This window comes from Chanos chanos, chromosome 5 (genome assembly GCF_902362185.1).
Source record: "Chanos chanos chromosome 5, fChaCha1.1, whole genome shotgun sequence".
Lineage (NCBI taxonomy): Eukaryota > Metazoa > Chordata > Actinopteri > Gonorynchiformes > Chanidae > Chanos > Chanos chanos.
The window spans coordinates 16,810,484-16,832,034 of NC_044499.1; the positions used below are offsets into that span (position 1 = coordinate 16,810,484).

Here is a 21,551-nt window from a genome sequence, read left to right on the forward strand (position 1 = left end):
TATTGCCAAAAAGTATCGTCATGTCACGACAGCTGTCTTGATCAACTTCTTATGTTTTGTATCTAGGGATTTTAGGGATTGTAGAGCGTGAAGGACTCATGTGTCCGTGACTCAGTAGCACACAGCATGCTGTTAAACATCACGAGGTCACTGCGGGGGCGTATCGTTAGCCCATACGGGGGAATAGCTCAACCCTTCTTCAACGCCTGGGCTGGCAGGTCACACCCACAAACTTTTCAGCACGGGGTTGTCGGAAGTCAGGTATTAATCAGGGCTGAAAGAACTCTCTGAAGACGCTCTGGTAAGCATGAACTGAACTGAAATGGTAGAAGTGCACTGAAACGAATTCGAGCGCTTCGGTCTTTGGTCTGAATGATTCACCACACCCGTGAAAGGTAAGGACACAAAGAACTAGGGTTGGGTAGTAACGGATTGCAGGTAATCGGAATTACGTAATCAGATTACAAAAAATAAGTGACTATAATCAACCCAGATTACATCTGAAAAAATGTGCTATTAGATTAGTGTTACCTTGTCAAGGATTACTTGGTAACATTTTTGATTACGTCTTTAAAATATGGCAATTTTAAAATTTTAAACTTTTCTTCATGATGACTAACAAAAAATTAAACAAAAGAAACAATACAGTGCACCTGTAGATTTTTATACCAACATGTTTTTGTAAGGGTAATTCGATTTGACCAGTTCTAAATACCGAATATGTTTTACTGTATATCAAAGTAAGTTACTCCTCTCAGGTTTCCAGGTTGTCAGTTTTGTTAATGGTGACTTACCTAATATTTGTTTTTGTTTTCTAATGATGATTTATGGATAATGGAGTTTCTATTCCTTTTTATTTACACTGAAAATGGAAGATGAACATTTTGAATAAGTGCTCCTTTTGCATTGCAAGAGCAAAGTCCTCCATGTGGCCTTTGATTAAAAAACAGCAGTAGCAAAAACTTACATAAAAGAAATAGCATCCCACATGCTATAGAACAGACACAGCACACCTGGGGGGTATTCCAGAGACTGGGTTTAGTGAAAAATCTGAGTTAGTTAACTCAGAGCAAGTGGTAAACCTCCCAATAGAAGGGCCCTATGGCTTTGTTTTGTTAAGAGAGTGAAGCCATAGGGCTCTTCTATTAGGAGGTTTACTACTTACCCCAAGTTAACTAACTCTGAGTTTTCACTAAACCTGCAGTCTGGAACACCCCCCTGGGGGGTATTCCAAGCATGTGGTTTAGTGACTAACCTGGCTAAGTTAACTCTTCTTTCTTCTATTAGGCAGCACTGTTTTTGTAAGGGTATACTGGTTGGGCCAACTGCAAATGCTAAATATGCAAAATGCATTTTAGTTGCATTGAAAATGTTCTGAGATCTTTAAAGAGAAAAAAAGAATATCTAGGGAACTCAAATTTTTGTGGCTGCATCCATTTCTTTAGTATAAGGTGTAGTATTTTCAGTGTTTTATTTTGAAGTAATCCAGAAATATTCAGATTAGATTACATTTTTTCTAATCCAATGGATTACATCACTAATCACAAAAATTGCCATGTAATTTGTATTCAGTAACTGATTACATTTCAAAGTAATCTGACTCAACCGTGCAAACAACAGTCTTCTTGTCTAAACGCCACAATACACTTTTCCCATCATTTGCATCGAGATAGTTTCTTACTCAGGGTGATGTCCACATTGTCCGTCCTCCACTTTTTTGAAATCTTTTGCTGGGAACATTTCCAAACATTCTTGTGAGTGTGTGTATGTGTGTGCGCGCGTGTGTGTGTAAATGTTTTTGTTGTTGTTGTTTTGTTTGTTTGTTTAACTGTTTCAGTTAGAGATTTCCCTGAGCACGGTGTAAATTTTTCGCTGGTTGGTTAGATCTTGCAGAGGCACCGAGTGATTACACTGAGTAGGAACAATACTCTGGTCAAACAAGTGATTTTTTCAATGTGTGCAATGTGTGTGTATGTGTGTGCATGTGTGTGCAATGGCACATAAGTGCAATGAGCAGTCCTTCATTCTCTTATGATGAGCAATCTACCAACTGTCATAAGGTGTTTTGTTGTTACCAATATTTTGCATTAAACAAAAATTACATAACAATATAGTTGTAAAATTCTATTGCAACATGTAATGGTACAAATCAGTCAGTAAGGCCATTATGATTGATTGAAAACATGGAGGTAGCAATGCTACATTAACTGCCACTTATCTGTTACTCAATCCAATGTGTGTGTGTGTGTGTGTGAGAGAGAGAGAGAGAGACAGAGAGACAGAGAAAAAAAGAGAGAGAGAGAGATTAAACAGGAAATCTGTCAAGTTCCTGAAACAAGCTGTGGCATGCTGTAAGATGTTTCTCAAACAGTGAATAATTTTTCTGAATGCCATAGCAACAACAACAAGAATTAGCCAATTCAAGGCTTAGCTCCAAACCTCTGCACAAAACATCCCACAATAAATTTTACCTTCCATAAATTCTTAAATAGAGGAGATGAGATCAAATGCTCACACGGTTGTGTTATTGAAGCAGCGAGTCTTCCAGACTTTCGTTTCCCTGCCATGACCTCAGAAGAGAGAGCACCAGAGGAACTGGAGTCAGACGTCCTTCTGGAGAATGGAGAAGTGTATCGCAATCCCACCGAGGTGAAGATGAGCCAGATTGTTCTGCCTTGTCATGCCAACCACTGTAATGAACTGAGTGTGGGCCAGCTGCTGAAGTGGATGGACTCAACAGCGTGTCTGTCCGGTTAGTGTTCAAAGAATGAAACAGGAGTAGTACCATGTGCGTGTTTGCCATGTGTTTTTGTGGCAGTGGTATATTAAAGACAAGAATATAATTATTGGATCTGAAGAATGACATACAGTGATGACAGACACTGGCATATATCAATTTAGGGTTTGTAGGTAATGCATATACATTTGGAATACACGGTAACTACACCTTTTGGGGTGAGTTGATAATGGTTGCTCATTATGTGTCTAAACACATTCCTGCATGTTCACAAGGCAAGATATGTAAAGTGGCATAGTTTCAACAGTGAATGTCAGACTCACAGCAGGACTGTTATAAACAGACGCTCTCTGTTTACTTTAATCAGTGTGTTTTCGTGGGAGACCGTTGTACAGAGAGGTCTTTGCCACCAGTACAAGTTTATTTTTACCTCGGCATTTTTAGTTCTGACACTCCAGACTGTTGATTAAACAAGTGAGTAGGTGTTAAAATATATAATAAGGATACAGTATAACATGCTTTGTAGTTAAAACACATTAATTACAAAAAAAATGCTGCTAAAAGTATGCGGCAAAGCCATTTGCCCATTTGCTTGTTGAATACATTTTAACACACACAGGACAGGAGTGGATCTCTCTTCCTGGGGCTGATCGATTGACTTGAATTCAGGAAGTGTCTGCTGTAGAACATGCACAGCACATTCAACAATTCTAGAAAATTCTAATGACCTTAGAGTTCAAATGTTGAGGTTCTCATGCGACGTCTCATTAAACTCTCAACACTTAGTGTAAACAGCATTCCAAATTAAAGACAGAAATATAATGGTGCACAGTTACATCAGTCCATATTGTTATTCTGTCTAGGGATTTTCATCCGGGTCGGTATAATCCAGGTGTTATAGATATATATAGGTATTTTCGTCCTGGTTGGTATAATTCAGGTTATATATATTTAGCATCCACACGTAGTAATTAAAATGCAGTGGGACTGGGGTGCCCAGGTAAGGCACTGGCATGCAGTGACGTGGTATGTCTGAGATTAACAAATCAATCTCAATATACACTCTGTAGACAGGTCTTCTAAGGCTTTCATTTTTTGACAGTGATCATAGGAAATGACTAATATGCTGTATGGTATGAAAAACTATAGTGGTAGGCCCAATACATTAGTGTCTTAAAAAAGCTATGTTTATCTTAGAAGTAGTCTTAAAGCTATATTATCAAGTTATTGATATTAGCTCTATTAGTGTAACCAAGAAGTTATTGAAATCAACACCTCTTAACGTTTTGTTTTAACACTTTTGTGGTGGTTTCATGATAAATGCTTAAATTATTAAATGCAGCTATATTACAGTTAAATCTCTGATTTCAAATTTGCACTTTGTAATTGTAATTTTAGAACTGACCCTGTAAGAATGAGTATTTCACAAGCTTTATAAAGACTCCACATACAACATTTAAAAAAAAAATGTAACAGTGTTTCATATTCAATGCTCAGTGACTGAGTTTGATTCTGCAAAAAGACTGACTTCAGTTGCCTACTGTTATAAAGCATCATGTTCTACTGTGTCCTGTTTCCCCTGAAGCTGAAAGGCATGCTGGGTGTCCTTGTGTAACAGCCTCTGTCGACGATATCCACTTCAAACACACCATTCGGTAAATGTAACCAAATATATACTATATCTGAGACCTGATATGTCTTGATCTGTTGTTCTCCAGAACTTGCATGGTATTTCTGTTTGTGAACATGTTCATTCAGTGCATCCTCATGGTTCATCCTCCTCTGAGAAGATGCCTGGCAATCTCCTTTGATATTTCATTACCTGTACTACTCTGCTCAGGCTGTGAGCTACTGTTATTGTGTCACCATAGAGTCCTGTCTGCAGCACTGCTGCTGACCTATTGATTCCATCTGAAGTCTGGTCTTTAACGGAGACTCTTAATTACAGTCTGTGTCTCTTTTCATAGAACTGAGGATGACATTACAACGATCACAGATCCGTTTGATTGATTAAGTGAGACCCAATAATCCAACATAAAAGTAGACAAAACAATATGCCACCTGATTCCCATGAGATTTTCTATCTTTCATGTTTTTCCCCCACGCAGGTTATTTCAGGTTATTCAGGTTATTTAATCTTAAAGTGTCAAAGTACCAAACCAAGACCTACCCATGATGCTCTTTGTTTGATTACTTTTTCTACAGTGTTGGGCAAGTGGTTAACATTAAGGCCAAAGTCAACAGGGCTTTCAACTCAAGCATGGAGGTAATGGTTATCTATACATGATTTAACAATTTAAACCGATGTACCTTGCCCTGAAAATAGTATTTCAGAAGTATAGCACAATATGTTTTGTAATCTGTTCTTACATATTATAGCATCATTTTCTTTACATCCTGGACTTTATTAACGTGTGATAGTGAGCAAAGCAAATAATACATTTTGATAAAACAATACATTTTCTACATTCAGATACCTGTATGTACCAGTATTTTACGTTGCAAGGGTTTATTTGGCTCATACTGGTATCCCAGTGTTGATGAGTGGCTAATGTTTATCTAAGGTGGGTATACTGGTCACCTGTGAGGACCTCTACAGTGACGACCAATGGAAAGTGTGCCAAGCCCATGCCACTTTTGTCGCCAGGAGCTCAGGGGAAGGGAAGGTAAGGAGGAGAGGTTTTTAAAGAGATGATTTTACCTGGTCTCACAAGAAATATAACATAAAACACAATCTTTCAGCACTTTAGAGGTTTTTAAAGAGATATTTTTATTAGCGATAGTGTTACTTATTTATCTTATCACTAATATGACCTATATTTAGTATAGAAGTGCATTTACACAACTTATTTTTTTTTTCTCCTTAAATGTATTTAAGTTGCGTAAATGCACTTCTATTGCATGGAGCGTGTATCTAGAAAAACGGCATAGTTTACATACACACTTTCCAGCCTCATGCTTTTGCAACTCATCAGTTTACACCTAACATAAAGACGTGGAATGAAGTGTTGTAAGTGGGTGATGAGTGATGCTCATTATGCTGAACAGGTTCGGCTGAAGCAGCTGCACCCTCACACGCACAGAGAGCAGTTGGAGCACAGTTTAGCAGCGGAAAGACGGAGAATGAGACTGATCCACGACGACACCATGAAGGATCTGCTCAGTAACCAGACCTTCCAGAACGACACCGGCGAAGGTGTGTTTTGTAGTACAAATCCCCCCCCCCCCCCCCCCCCAACCCACCCTTTTTTTATTTTACTGTGTATAAATGACAATGTTTTGAGTGTCAGAGACAGTTTCCACTCTAGATAGTTTTGTTTCTTTGAACCTTTTGTGTCTTATGCTGGTGCAGAAATAAAGTAGGTTCAAAAAAAGGGCTGCAGTGTAAGGTGGGTTTGGTGTATGTCTGTGTATATATGTACATATGTATATGTCTGTGTACAAGTGTCTATGTATGTGTGTGTGTCTCTCTCTTTGTGTCAGGACCTGAAAGCTCAAATTTTCAGGATGCAGTGCCAGCTGAAAGGACTAAAGTAGAGAGTGTGGAGCTGGTTCTGCCCCCTCATGCCAATCACCAGGTCAACACATTTGGGGGTCAGATCATGGCATGGATGGAGAATGTGGCCACTATTGCTGCCAGGTAGGAGTCACATACTAAAACACACATACCACTAAACAACCTCATATGCTCTGAACAGACAGGATGTTGTGCCTTGTAAAGCACAAAAACAGTTGCTTTTTGATGGCTTTATTAACCTATGTGTTTGGACGCTGAAAGGAACTAGAGACCTTAGTACTCAAAAAAGCTGAAAAGACTTGAAAGTATTTTTTACTACAGTGTCACGGTTAATATTAACCCTCCTCTCCTTTAATAAGGCCAGAGTTCACTGTTTTATTTGTTGTGATTGCTTCAAAGAAAAGACCTACTTCAGAGGCCAAGTAATTGCTCAGGAAAGTTACCAAGCCATTTTAATCCTATTAAAATAAATTATATTAATTATATTGTAGTGACTGCATATTAAAATTTGGACAAAATCCTTTGAAGTACCTGTTCTCTGGATCAGAGCTGTTGGGTTAGAATTATTATGATTGTCACATCTTTCATGTGACAGTGTTAACTGTCACACAAAAAAACTTCCAGCAGTGTCACAAGTCTTAGATTATTTAGAATTATAAATTATAAATCACAAATAATCTTTTATAAGTAATTTATTTTACAGATTTGACCTGACATTAACATTTAATTCCACTGGGTTTTCCATTTCCCAGTCGCCTTTGTAACGCCCACCCCACTTTGAGGACCATAGACATGTTTCACTTCAGAGGCCCATCGCACATCGGAGATCGCCTGATTCTCAAAGCCATCGTTAATAATACTTTCAAGAACAGGTGAGGTTCAAACCCACATTCGAAACGCATTAATAATACACAATGATGTACGATTTCAATATCACTTCTCCTGTATGATTTTACCTGGTCTCACAAGAAATATAACATAAAACACAATCTTTCAGCACTTTATTCTGCGTAATGCCATGAATGAACTCTGCTTGGACTCACATAGAACCACCCAAGACCTGAACAATAAGATATAAGATATTTATAAGACTTTTTATGCTGAAGAGTCAGTAGTGAGCCTGTGGAGTTGACCATGTGACGTCTGTACCCCTGGTTTGTCAGTATGGAGGTTGGCGTACGTGCAGAGGCCTATCAGGGAGACGAGCCAGTGCGACATGTTAACAGTGCCTTTATGGTCTATGAGGTGTTAGATGAGCATGGCAGGCCGTGCACGTTGCCTCCTATACGACCAGAACCTCTGGTGAGACTGCTTTGTTTCTGTATATTTTGAGTGTTTGATGGACCTCTGTGGTTGAAATGAAGTCAGTTCAGGGATTTGGTAGAAATTGAATTATCACTAATTTTTGTTTTGAGTACTCTGCATTTCCTTTTACATCAGAGTTTTTGTTGTTGTTGTTGTATCATTAAGTAAGCTGAATATCTTACAGACATGTATGAGAAATGGAAGAGGAAATGTATGTATGTATGTATGTATGTATGTATACCTTTGTTCCCCTGTAGGAGGGAGGTAGGAGATACAAGGAAGCCATTGCCAGAAGGAAGATTCGACTGGACAGGTAAGAAGCTGAGCATATGATTGGAAATAACTAAGTATAACAGCAGTCATAAACAGACCACTGAGGCTCAAAGACTGCAACGGCAGATGAGGCTACCACTTCCATCAGTTGACCTCAGGTGGTGCTGTTGCCCCTCTGCATCTCACACTACCAGCATACACAACTTTTATGGTATCATAGCTTTGACTTTCCACGACTGTTTATTGCTACTTTATATCTATGATTGAAGTTATGTGACATATTCTTCAGGTAACACTGAGGTAACTTATATTAGGCAATAAATTACTGCACAGCTGAGTCAAATGTATAGAGGTTTCGGTTTGCTATGTGTGACTGCGACAGTGTAGTGTCTTTAACAAAGATTTTATCTTTTGACTGCTCATTCAGGAAATACATCATCTCTTGCAAGCAAACTGAGGTGCCTTTATCTGTTCCCTGGAACCCTAGTAACCAGGTAACCTTGACCTGCTCCCAGAGCACAGCATTAAATAAAGCCTCTAAATATTGACCAGGGCCCTAATGCTGAGGTGTTCTGGCCAAAACAAAACTTTGAGTTTAAGGGCAAAGTTTATCGTCAGTCAGGAATTTATCGACTCATCGCTTGTGAAATGGAATGATATATATCTTATCATGTTTTGATAATGCGTTTGGCTAACGGTCAAGGACATAAACCTTCACTTCTGTTTTTGGTCACCTTTATTTATTTACCAGGACTGCATGCTTACATATTTTGAAAGTGAAGATGAATCGAAGTTGAAATCCATTTTTATGCCTGCAGGTGTATCTTAACTACAATAACATCTTTGCCCTGAAGATGCTGGCAGCCAGGCCCAATTGGGTGCTCAACTCTGAGAAAAACAATGTAAGGTATTCAGATGGACTCTTCACTCTGTTCCTGAATATTCTTTTGTTGCCTACGTCTGAATGAGTTCAGATGTTTAGATTCCTGTCTGCAGTAAGATAAGCATATAACATGCTTGTACTTCAACAACTACCTTATGTGCACTCAAATACAACCACAGAAATTTCCTGCAACGTGACGTGCAGATGAGAAAACGCTTAACTAACTTAAAACAAATCATTTTGAGAAATGCTAAACAAACGTTTTGTGATAAATATTTCATTGAGCTGTTATGCTGAGGTGAAACCACGCATACCCTCTAACTGCCAGGTGAGCCTGTACACTTTGGAGGAGAACCAGTTCCTGTGTTTTAGGGTAGAGAATGAGGTGGAGGTGCCAGCACACAGGGCCTTCCTTCTGCTCTCTGACCTCGGCCGCAGACAGGAGTGGGACCAACACTACACGTAACTAAAACTCCTATTGTGAATGAAATGTATCTGATGTCGTAGCACTGGTTTTAAAATGTACTAAAGAAAGGAATTTGATTACAAGAGTAATGCATATCTATATCAATGACAAATTCATCTGTTTGTTTGTTTGTTTGTTGTTTATTGTCACTAGTTTTGCTGATTTAATTGTTTGTCAATACATCATGAGCTTTCTCTCTTGTCCTGTTCAGGCATTGTGAGCTGATAAATAAGGTGGATGAAGATGACCTCATTTACCGTGTGGTCACTCCCTCGATCACAAAGGGAGGAAGGGATCAGGACTTCATACTGCTGGCCTCCAGGAGACCGCCCTGTAACAAAGGGTGAGTAGAGGGGCTCTGGCTGCATGGCTGGTACCAGTTATTGATTTTCACCTGTGTTCTCTGCTTGTGTTGAAATGAATGACATTTGTATCGTTCCAGAGATCCATACGTTATTGCACTACGCTCTGTCACCTTGCCTACCCACCCTCCTTCAGAGGAATTCAATAGGGGAGAGGTGGTCTGTGCGGGATTCACCATTTTCGAGGTGTCCAACACCGTCGCTAAAGTAAGAGAGCAGCTTCACATGGAAAAACGATACTGTAGTCACGCAGAAGTGGGCGTAAAATTTCCACTGAAGGTGTCACATTTGTGTAAGGTTCCCAGAATGCACCTGAGAATGGCATGCACGTGAGTCTTTTGGTGGTGAGATATCTGATAGTATCTTCTTACACTCCTCAGATCTCCTACTATAACCAGGCCACTCCAGAGGTGCTGCCTTACATCTCCACTGACATAGCAGGGCTTTCTTCCAGCTTCTATTCCATCTTCTGTTCCTGTAGCCAGTTCCTACTGAAGAACAGAGCTGTAACCCATGACTCGGTGTCTACTTCACTTTAGCACTTGGAGTACCTTTATCAATTTGCAGGTGATGGCCCGAGTGTCCAACACATCTGAGTACCTGAGTCAGTCAGGTAAAATGACTCATGTTGAAGTGTCATGTAATGTTAACTCTACTCTGTGTCAGTAATGCTGCTCATGTATGACTCTACTTGATTCCTCTCAGAGGTAATGATGTGATGATGATGAACAAACCTTTTTTGAGGCATTCAACTCTTGTTGAATAGATTTAGTATGTAATACTCAAAATATGCTGTAGGTATAGACTTAGTATGTAGTATTTTAATAAATGCAGGTTGCTATTTCTTAATAACCAAATTTGGTTCTATAAATATACAAGTCTAGTTTATATCTTGTATGTTTGTTTAACTAAACTTTTTTTTTTAATTAATATTGCATTTTGTCAGGTCTTGAAAAGTACACTTTTAATGTGCATTTTGTGTATTAAAAATATCATCTAATATACATTTGTACTCTAACAGTCCTAGTTAGACATACAGTTTAATGACTGTAGATTAATATTTCTTAATTTACTCTTAAAGGACAGTGAAAGGGAAACCAGGAAATGAGTACTTAAGAGAGTTATGTTCTATTCATTTGCTGATACATTTGCTGATGTTCTATTCATTTGCTGATAGTTTTCGTGTTTTGTCAGGTGAGAACACAAGGCTAGATAATTAAAGAGAAACAACAGAGAATTTCATAGTGAAAAGGTACTTTCTTAGTGTATACCAATACATGTTTTTTTTTACCTGATTTTATAAAAAAAATCTAAAAAATAAAATAAATGAAAAATACAGAAGAGCTATACAAATTGCTTGCTTCTTTTATTACTCTGAACAAACTTGAAATTTTAAATAAGAATGTGTATTAACAAAGTGTTTTAGAAGAAATTTAAAAATAAACAAATTATTCGAGAAGGAAGTTTGTGTTATGTGCCCAGTCATTATCATTAAAAAATGTCATCATTAAAAATCCATTAAAAGTCAGTCTGGCATGCATCAGCTAAGCTGTTCCTATTAGTTCAATGACTGCCTGTTGTGATTATTAACAAGTTTCTACACTAAGGAAGGCAACTGAGTTAAAAAAAATTAAAAACAGACTGGTTAAAAAAAAAACTGCGAATATTACACATCTGTCCAACCAGGTGTTATCATTTTCTGATGAATATAATGTTATAATGTTATAATGTAGAACATATCATTTATCACATAAAATATGTTGCTGTTGTGTATGGTGTTGTAGGATGATCTTATGTTATTTGGTAGGTTTATATAAACATTGTAGCTGTAACCCATGATATCTGTTGTACGTCCACATAAAGCTTGAATATGAAGTCCTATCACATGATGTAGAACCTCCTAGGGTTTCCTTCATGTAAAAATGCAGAACTGAGGACTCCAGCATGATGGATACCTTTTTCTGCCCCCCGCTCCACAGTGATGGAGAACCGTTTCTGTGCTTGGAGGAGGTGTTGAAAACTGGTATCTGACTTCTCCAGATAAGCTTTTTGCAGCTGCAACGAAATGTCTTGCCAAGTCTTTTGGAAAAGCTGCACCATGCTATCAACAAGTCGTGGCGTATAACCACGGCCAAGGGCCTCCTGAGGCCAGCTCGGGGCCAGTGTCACGTACGGAAAGATCTCATTTACTGTGCTCAGGAACTTCTGCCCTGTTATGTAACCCCGAGTGTGGAAGTCTCCATGGGACACGTTCATGTTTAGCCAGACTGGGTGGTGCAGTAGATCCCTGTCATAAGCTTGGCGGAGCAGGTGGAGTGAGGAGGCCAGCTGATTCTGAGATTTGACTCGCAGATAGATTCCCCATTGCTTATTTGAGGCCAATATCAGCTCCAGACATTCCTGAAGAGACAGCTCTGGATTGGAACCTTCCACCACAGGGTTCCTTGGCCATTTCGTCCCAGATACCACCGAAATTACTAGCATTGCATTGGAACTTTCTAAAAAAAAAAAAAAAAAATTTCAAGGTTAAACAGTAACTCAATCAGTCATAAAACTGGCAACATTAGACTGATGAGATTAACAAAGGCAGCAAGACTGAACAGATTTCATAAATGATTTGGAGGTTGAAGTTCAAGTGAGAAACGTGGTTATCTATTGTATTGCATCACCACAGCGACTATTTGCGGCATCAAGTGTTATTAATTCAAGTTTCAGCTGCTCTTACCTGTCAGCAGTGTCTCCAGAGATGCCCTGTCAGTAACAGTTTTCCACTGAATGTGCAGGCCGTCGTTATTTTTCGGCTTGAAATAATCAACGATATCCCCACCAGGATAGAAACGTCGAAGTCGGTTCCTCTGCTCTGAAGAGAATAAAATAACTCTGTCTGAGCATTTGGGACAAACTATGAGATGAAGTTTAAAGGTCCTGGAGGGACTCACTTGCAGCCTCTTTGAATTGGGAGAGCACAGGTTCATAGATGTCATAGTAGACACGCTGGGGGTTGCTGTTGTCACGGATGAAGAGTAAGTCATTCACGGTTGGGTTCTCGCTTCCCTGCCACAGCGTCAAACTAAACCTGGGTTGCACCATGAGACATGACAACATGACAGAGAGAAATATAATGTTGGTGTCATATTCTATCAACTCTCAGTGAAAATCGGTAAAAAAAAATGCAACTGTCAATGTGTTTAAACATGTATGTTGCTAAAACAAGCTAACTGACAATCCGGCTGTAAAGATTTTATCTGAAAGCTTTAAAATGACGTTCTGATATTGTTAAAATATCTGTTTGAAACATGCCCGTGTCATAAAGGTGCCTGTTATCTATGTTGGGTTTGGATATTTTATTAGCAGTGACACTCAAAAGAGTGTATGTTTTCAACCAAAGACATGAACCTGACTTCTGTCTCAGTTCCTAAATATAAGACATTTGGGAAAGACCTGTTCGTAACGCATGTGCACACTGCTGATGACCAGTACAGGAGGCTCAGAGATAAGACCGCTGAGGGGAAGAGGTACCTGGAAGACCGGCTAAGCAACCAGCTGATGTGTGGCCATCCATCCTTGGCCATGACTGCCAGGATAGGGAAAGTTATTTTCTGTGGCATGTGTCGGACTGCTTCATACATTTCTTTAACCATGCTCTCTGTGTATGTTGCGTTGGGCACAAAAGGCAGATAGAGCACCTTCCAGCCTGGAGAGATGGTGACATCTGGAAATTTCTGCTGAATAAGCTCAAAAAACCTTGACATGAGAAGGAGGAGGGTAAAAAAAGAAAAAAATTTCATCTTAAGATACAGTCAATCAACAGCTAAACTCTCTCAAAACTGCTGAATGTGTTCAGAACTTTGTAGTATCCCATGTCATATTCAGCTCTGAATATAAAGATAAATTTAATATTTGCTGAATGTGTTCAAGTGTCACAAGAGCATATACATTCTCCATAATAGTCACAGCGGTGTTTGCGAGACATTTTTAACCATCTGAATGGTAAGAGTTTCTGTAAAGTAGATCAGGACTAATCGTAAAATATAAACACTGCTTTTTTTTTTTTTTGGTGATGCACCAAAATCATTCATTCAATTCATTTTATTAAACATACAAAAGACATTATGTGTTCTGCTCAAAAACAACTGTTAAAAGTATTCTAAATATAAGAGAGAAGGTATGTACCAACCTAGTTCCATTAATTTTAGGCCAGAATGATGGTACATTGGGGCCAATGAGAATATCTGCATTGAGCCACACTGGACGGTTGATCCCAGTCTGATTTTTGGCTCTTAGAATATCCAGTGAAGGCTCGACTGCTTCAATGCTTTTAAAATCCAATTTTATACCTAATGAGTAGAGGATGGCCAGAGCAATCATTATTGCATAATCCTGAAAGAATTGGACACTGTAGCTCTATTTGTACCACAATCATTGATAAGCTGTCACCTTTTCTAGACATGAGCACTGCGTCAAGCCATGCTTCCAAAGTGTTGTCACTGTAGATGTCGGGCGGATGTGCCATTATTGGAATACTGGTCTCGTTAGCAGTGCCGTATCCTTCCACAGTTACATCTGCCTCCAGAATCATGACCTCACCTGAACAATGCACAGTGGATTAATATTGTTAATTAACATGTGAATTAAAAGTATAAAAAATACAATCAGTGTTGGACTGTCATTGGATAAAGCTGACATCAGGATGAATGAAGGGCCAGCTCTGTAAAAATGAGATAAGATTACAATATATTATTACTTTTCAGGGCTTTGTTCATTTCTGATTTGTTGTTTGCACCATGATACCACGTAGCCAGTAGTGCATCTTTTTCCTGAATTTCTCCATTTTGGAGCAGAAATTCTAACATATCTTCATCAGTAGAAGAAGGAACAAAAGTTCTTGACGAGCCTACGAAAATGAAAAGACATCAGTATATCAGTTCGAACAATACGGTGAACATGAGAAGCAATCTTGCGAAATCATACACAAGAGCAAATGATCTCAACATTCTTCAATATTCAATTCATTTACAGTAATCACAACTTGGATTACAGTTGGAGTCATTACAAATTATTAGAGCAGTGCTGGGTAAGCTAATTAAAAACATGACAAACTATGCTACAGTTGCATTATTAAAAACATAATTATCTACATTGTCTAGGAAAATGAAACGTTGTTCTCTGCTACCTGATCGGTGAAACCATTGATATAAAAAAAAGTTATGCTACCACCTCGCTACTGGGAAGTGTAGTTAAACTGCTAGTTCCGCAACTTGTGGAAACGCTACTGCACAATTTTGGGGGATGAAGATTAAAAGTGAAAAGTCTATTTACCTGAACGTGTTGTTACAATTACAACAGGAACAATAACAATGATGAGAAGCAAGATGCCAATGCCAGCACACAACAGGCCAAACTGTGTTTTGGTGAAGACGCCGAGAAATTTCTTCTCCTCACTCTCTTTGGCCATGTTTTCCTTTTCTCTGCAATTCTTCGCTATTCTAAGACGTCTTAGGTGCAGAAGAGGAGCCAAGCATTAACTCGTCACAGTGAGAGTGAGTCAGGCACTCTTGGTTTTAAGAAGCCTCATCCCGCACAAATCGTCACAAGCTTATCTTTAGACCCATAAAATGCTCTAATTACTGAGAGAGCAGATTCCATTCCTCTTATCTCGATTATCTGTACCCTGTAAAAAGGTGTGTCTTTACATATATATTTACAAAATATTGTATGGTTTGCAATTACACTGCTTTACTAAAGTATTATAAATGTGTGATTTGTGAGAATGTTTAGTCAAGTACTATCTTACAGATCTTGTATCTCTGACACCGAAAGAGTAAAAATGGGAGATGGACACATAGATAAAGGAGAGACTATTCATCTTAAAGAAACCTTAATAGATTTATGTGACAAAATGAAATAGTATCTGCTTGTTTGCCACAAAACTGCTGTCTTGAATATAGCAGATGAATTTCGTAAATCAAATTAATTAATTACAACTTTCAAATTTAATTATTTAATTGCTCCATTTGATTAAAGCTTGAACAATGTCACAAGTCACAATACAGATGACAATGCTGAACAAAATAGAAACAGGTTACAGGGTTACAGCTATTTTTTTTTGTACAAAAATAAAGAATTGTATTAAAATAAATAGGCTAAAACCATACTCAAAAATTCGACAGCTGAAGATGGAGCTTGCTAAAAAAAAAAAAATTCCTTAGATGCAGCCCAAAAAAACCTTTTCAGTTGGAGAATCTAAAAGCCCCTGATAAAGAATAACTGGTTTTGACTTTCTTTTTCTTTTTCTAAAAAGATACCTGTTAAGGTATTTACAGATATACAAGTTATTTAATCTGATATTTTAACAAATAGTTCACTATCAAGCTATTTCAGTGAATAACCTGTTTAATAGTTTAAAACATAGGGTCAATGTTGATAAACATTGATTCATAAATCAGCAAAATATGATTTTTGTCGTGTAGTTACTCATTTTTTCTTTTTACTTTTAATTTTTGGTTTGTTTTCTTTATTGTGGTTTACTGTACCCTCACAGGTGGAGCGAAAGGTGTGGCTATGGGCCTTGCACAGAGGATTCATGGCTTTCTGATGATCTGTGGGACTTGCTACACTGGCGGAGGTGGTACCTTCTCTATACCTGGACCTGGCCCCCCCTTTCCAAATCCACACCTTTCTATGAGTGCAACTACAGGAGCAGACCAGCTCAAACAACTTTTCACCCGCCCTTTTACACATGGAGTAGCATGTTCAAGCACAAATCTTTTGGGAACAAGCGCCTCCTATCTGTCAAATATTTTCCCTAATCTGGATGCCATTACAGACAGGATTGTGTGTAATAAATATGTTACCAGGGAAAGAAGTTTAGAAGGTTTATACCAAAAGAAATACACTGAAAACTGAATAGGGTTTGTGTTAGACTGGGAACCTGAGGTAGAGTTGTAAATGAACTGTTCTTTTTCTTTTTAAACAAATTCACAGAAACATATATGGGAGGAAAAATTAAAAATTGAATCTGTTAAATAAATATTGCAACAAAAAGACATTTCAGGGACTGTTAATTCCCAGTTCTGCATCTAAACATTACAACAAAACACAAACATATGGAAACATGGTCAGAAGGGAAGATATTATCTAATTTTCTTCTCAAGTGCAGTCTGAGGTCTGTTGGAGGACTTCTCAGGAAGTATGAGTCTGATTTTCCTTTTTGGTGAGCCCTCAGCTGAGCACAGATACTCTTGAACAACTGGAGCTGTAGAGGACATTGAAGCCATACTATTGATGGAAATATTATCTGCATTTTGCAGAGTATAACTTTCCATTGAACTACATAGGGGCAGTGGGTTTGGGTTATTTGTGAGTTGCTGAGAACCTGAAGCATTCAAAATGACAGCACACGATCCTGAGCTGCCGGTGTCATTTAAATGACCTGTTTGTGAAACAGTTAATGGTATACTTGTTTGTAAGCTCGGATCGTTGCTACCATTTGGATCAGCATTACTACCAGCGATGAAACCCGCTATATTGGTATTTTGTTGGCATCCTTCTTCAACTGAGTGGCTGTTCAGAGTCTCTCCGCCACTCCCGTTTGCATGTTGCCTATCAAAAGTCCCCTGCTCTTCATGATCCAAACTTGGGGCAGAGCTTTTGTTCCCTGAAGAGCTGTCAGCGATTTGGTTTGTTGCATCATCCCCCTCATCAGATTGGGATTCGTTAATCCTAACTTCTCTACCACCATCATCAGTCTCGGTGGAATCTGACCTTGCGTTGCCTTTCTTTGACCGCTGTTTTTGATGGGTTGAGGTGTCTTTAGATCCCTGCTCCTGGTTCTCAGCTTCTCTCTGTGGGTCAGTTGCAGGGTCTTTGGAAGAGGATCTCTTTGAGGACCTTTCTTTCTTGTGCCGAGATTTTTGACCAGATTTGCCTTTCCTAGATTTGCGAGTTGAATGGCTGTCAGCATCGTCGTTTGATTTTGACCCTTCGTTTTTTTTAGATTTTTTGTTTTCCTTACTCTGCTCATGAGTGTGATTCCCTTTGGGGTGTATTCGACCTTTTCTAAACGGATTCAAGTTTATTTTAACTTTTAATGACTTTTTGTAGCTTTTTGAATGGTGTCCTTTCTCAGTCACACGAGTCTTTATAGCGTCAGGAGCATAGCCCAGTCTTTGGTAGTCTTTATGTTCTGGGTTTTTAGACAATTTCATCCTTTTGACTCTGTTCTTATCTTTTTGTTCTCTTTTTGAGACAGTGAGAGCATCCCTTTCAGAACCTGGTAGGTCAAAGGTCACACTTCTCTGAGTAGCAAATCTTAAACCAAGTTCTCCGGCATAATTTCCACCATGACAGTCTATTTTAGGCTGGTTATAATTTAATGTTTCTCTGTATAGCATTGCCTGATACATGTTTGTGCTACTGAGCCTGTTGTCTTCTGTACTGTCTCCAAAGACGATATACTGCGGTTTCTTTTCAGCTTCCTTATATTCATATGTTCTGTGACAGTGCAGACAGCTGATGGTTTGATTGACAGGTACAGTACTTATGCTGTTAGGCTGGCTATTCCAATCTTTAGAATGATCCCTAATGTGATTTCCAAGAGACACCATTTCATTATGTAGATGAGTTCTGCGTGTTGATATGTTTCTTTGGGAGGGTGGAGGTCTTCCAAGAGTTAATTGTTGTATTTTTCCAAATGAACTGTTAACCTCTGAAGTGCCATGATGACCAGAAAAAGCGTTTTGTCTGCCCAAGGTCTTGCTTTTAAGATCTTCTGATTGTCGTGAATGTGTCCACGTTCTTAAACCTGGTAATGAAGACAGGAGATTATATGCTTTGATGCATGTTTTAAGACAGATATGTTTTTGTACATTTTTAACAGGAGACCATGTTATGAACTATCAAACATTCTTTAAATACAAATAAAGTGCTAACCTCTGGATTTAGATTGTAATGGAAAGTGTTGAAGGTGTTCTCCTCTCCATTGACCACTCTTTTCTTGGGTGGACCAGTCTATAGTTCTGCGATGCTGAACCTCACCATGGCTTGTTTCATTCACGATAGCTTCCTTACCTTTTTGATAAACCATGTCTGGACCATAGCCTGCAGTCCTACAGTTATGACAGGTAAAATGGTGTTCGGGCAGCATCTTTCTCGTACCGTGTTCATCATAAGATAGAGACAGGGCCTCCTTATCCTCAGCGAAATCCCACTGGATGGATCCTTGAGTGGATTTTTTAATTTCCTCTGCCCCGTTTCTCTCCTGAAGCCTTTTACTCAATTCCAATTTGCGATACACAATGCAAAGCAAACCCAAGGCAATTCCAACACCACCTGCAATCAACCGGCACAATGTTAACAAATGTTACAAATGAATGGTAGTTGTGCAATAACAAAAAGTATTTTGCAATGTTCTTGGAAGAGTCATGGATCAAGCACACAGTAATTGGTATGTGGACTATAAATGATTAAACACCATATCCGACTTTTTGAACACACACACACACACACACACACACACACAAATTATATATAGTAAAAAATGACACAATTAAACTTAAGATATATCTAGAAATAAAGTGTCTCAGAATGCACGCACCAGCAAAGAAACAAGCAGCAGCTAATGCAACATCTCTGGTGTAGCGCTGTGGGGAGATAGTATTTCTGGCCTCCACCTGCACTGTAATGTTCCTATTTGGTGGAACACAATTGGCTTCAGTAAGCTGAAGCACAGTGTGAACCGCTGGGTTGTCTGCACTCACACATACCATTCTCTGACCATTGTAAAGAACTTTATCTGGAGCCTGAATGTAGCTGCTGAGGAAGGAAGTCAGTTCTCTCAGCTCACAAGTGCAGTTCCATCTGTTCAAGTCCATGTTGAGTGCGGAGAGCCAGGAGAGATATGAGAACGCATCAGGAGTGTTCTGCAGCCTGTTACGGGACAGGTCCAGGCTACGTAGCCGAGGTACGTTACGAAAGCTGTCTTGGCCCACATGCGTGATAAGATTATTGGACAGATCAAGTGTCTCAAGGTTCCTCAAATCAGATAGGGCAAAAGTACTGGAATTTAAACGAGTGAGAAGGTTCCCCTCCAGTTGCAGAGTCTTCAGCGCTCTGGTATACTGAAACCAGGAGCCATCAATATCTCTCAGAGCATTGTTCCCCAGTTGGAGGATCTCTAGCCTGCGGAGCCATGAGAAAGTGAGGCTGTTTAGAGTGCGGCCAGAGATGTGGTTGTGGTCCAGTAGCAGAGTTCTCAGTACAGTGAGGTTCTGAAAGGCATTCTCCATGATGATGGTGATGGCATTGTTGCTAAGCCCCAACACAGTCATGTTAGACAAATCAGAGAGGGACATGTCATCCACAGAGTCAATCTCACCATCTGTGAGCATCAAGGCCTTGGTTGTATCAGGAACTCCTGAAGATGACAGGTAAAACATCTCTATTTCAACAGGTTAAATGTATATTTTAACATAAATGCTAGTTCCCCACTACTAGATATATAAATGTAAGTTAACCACTACTCAACTCAACATGCTTGACAATAAGTCCTTCCTGACAATGACAGAACATACAAGCTTCCTGTACTGCAGATATTGTCACCCACAAATTATGTGTATTTCATAAAATTATGTGTTTTCTCACCTACAATGCTGGAGAGTTTGTGGCAGATTATAGCATCTTCTGTACAAACAACACAGGACTCAGGGCAAAACGAGGAGAGCTGCACTTGAGTGACTGACAATGTCAGCATAAGGAACACACCTGAGGACGGCAGGTAATGTGAGGGAAGTGTCTGGCATAGTCACCATTTCAGACAACCACTGCGCAGTGTATAAGATAGTGATATGAAATACACAGATAACAGAGAAAGACTGCAAATGCTCGTGTAACTAAAATCCCATCATTGACCTTGCAGGAATCTGAGAAGGACTTAGAACACTACTGAACTGTCTGTTCATCAGACTGGTGAACAGGTGTTTTTGAAGCTTTCAGCTGGACTGTGGAAAATAATTGCTGTTTACTTACTTCTCATGGTTTGTTATTGAGCTGGTGGCATGGTGTTGTATTTTTCTGTTACATTCGAGATTAAGCAGGTCCTCATTCAACTTCAAAAAATATCATAAACACACTCAGAATGTGAATCCTGCAAAGAAAGAAAGTTAGTAAACATTAATTATTATATTGGAAATATCTGTCATGATCCAGCATGAAATAGGATGTCCACAACCATATTAGTAATATACAGGGTGACCATACATCCTCTTTTTCCTGGACATGACCTCTTTTTTGGACCTTCAAAATGTGTCCGTGTAATTGTCCAGGATTTGGCTTTTGCTTTGCACAGTCGCCATTCATTGTGTATGCATTTGCATTGCTTTGACCTTTTTCCTTAGGGCCTGCCCTCTCGCACGCCACCAATGGACGGTCATGTACACTATCATGCTGTAAACATTGGTTAAACTGCATCTTATTCATTACCGTTAACACTGCAGCAACAGCCAAGAGACCTTAAGAAAGCCACAACGCCACCGAAACTTGAATGGAAAGAAATAAGGTCATCTTGCCACTGTTATTATGCTAGCAGTTATTTGTCTTATTAAAGACCCCCCTCCACCCTGTCTTCTTTTTTGAAAACCAAAATATGGTCACCCTAGTAATATAGTCAAACATAATTAACATCTGAGAATGAGTGCATTATGTTCTCTGGAGCACTTTACATTGTTGAAACAAAGGGAATGAGTTTTTCCACTGCCTCTGTGCTAGACAAAATTTCTCACGATTTTGTCCTTTAGTCAGTAAAGTTATGCATTGTGCTAATCTAATGCATTATTTGTGTGACCAAGAATCTTCATTTCATTACTGTTTATCTGTTGGTAGATAGTGTCTCAGAGTTTGTGAACCTTTGACCTGTGTTGCTGGGATACAGTGGCTGACAGACAAAATGAAGGAATCCTAATGAAACATGCATGATGTCCCACCTGCCAGTAGCACCGCAGCTCAGTCACTCT

The 21,551-nt window shown here is 39.1% G+C and overlaps 2 protein-coding genes across 2 annotated transcripts; one reads left to right on the forward strand and one right to left on the reverse strand.

The window, feature by feature from the left end:
- The first annotated feature begins 244 nt into the window (after positions 1-244).
- Positions 245-10,948, forward strand: acot11a (acyl-CoA thioesterase 11a). The gene is made up of 16 exons (XM_030775887.1): positions 245-395; positions 2,534-2,752; positions 4,323-4,392; positions 4,943-5,003; positions 5,302-5,403; positions 5,786-5,933; positions 6,221-6,377; positions 7,007-7,126; positions 7,418-7,556; positions 7,817-7,872; positions 8,260-8,326; positions 8,651-8,734; positions 9,044-9,177; positions 9,393-9,524; positions 9,624-9,750; positions 9,924-10,948. Exons 2-16 carry the CDS (start codon positions 2,566-2,568, stop codon positions 10,080-10,082), a joined length of 1,743 nt encoding a protein of 580 aa, XP_030631747.1. The 5' UTR covers positions 245-395; positions 2,534-2,565; the 3' UTR covers positions 10,083-10,948.
- A 476-nt stretch (positions 10,949-11,424) lies between these two features.
- On the reverse strand, positions 11,425-14,998 carry fam151a (family with sequence similarity 151 member A). Its single transcript, XM_030774713.1, has 8 exons — positions 14,863-14,998; positions 14,288-14,437; positions 13,981-14,130; positions 13,721-13,880; positions 13,063-13,287; positions 12,483-12,619; positions 12,269-12,403; positions 11,425-12,041 (listed from the first exon to the last, which is right to left on the reverse strand). Exons 1-8 carry the CDS (start codon positions 14,996-14,998, stop codon positions 11,425-11,427), a joined length of 1,710 nt encoding a protein of 569 aa, XP_030630573.1.
- Between the last annotated feature and the right edge of the window lie 6,553 nt (positions 14,999-21,551).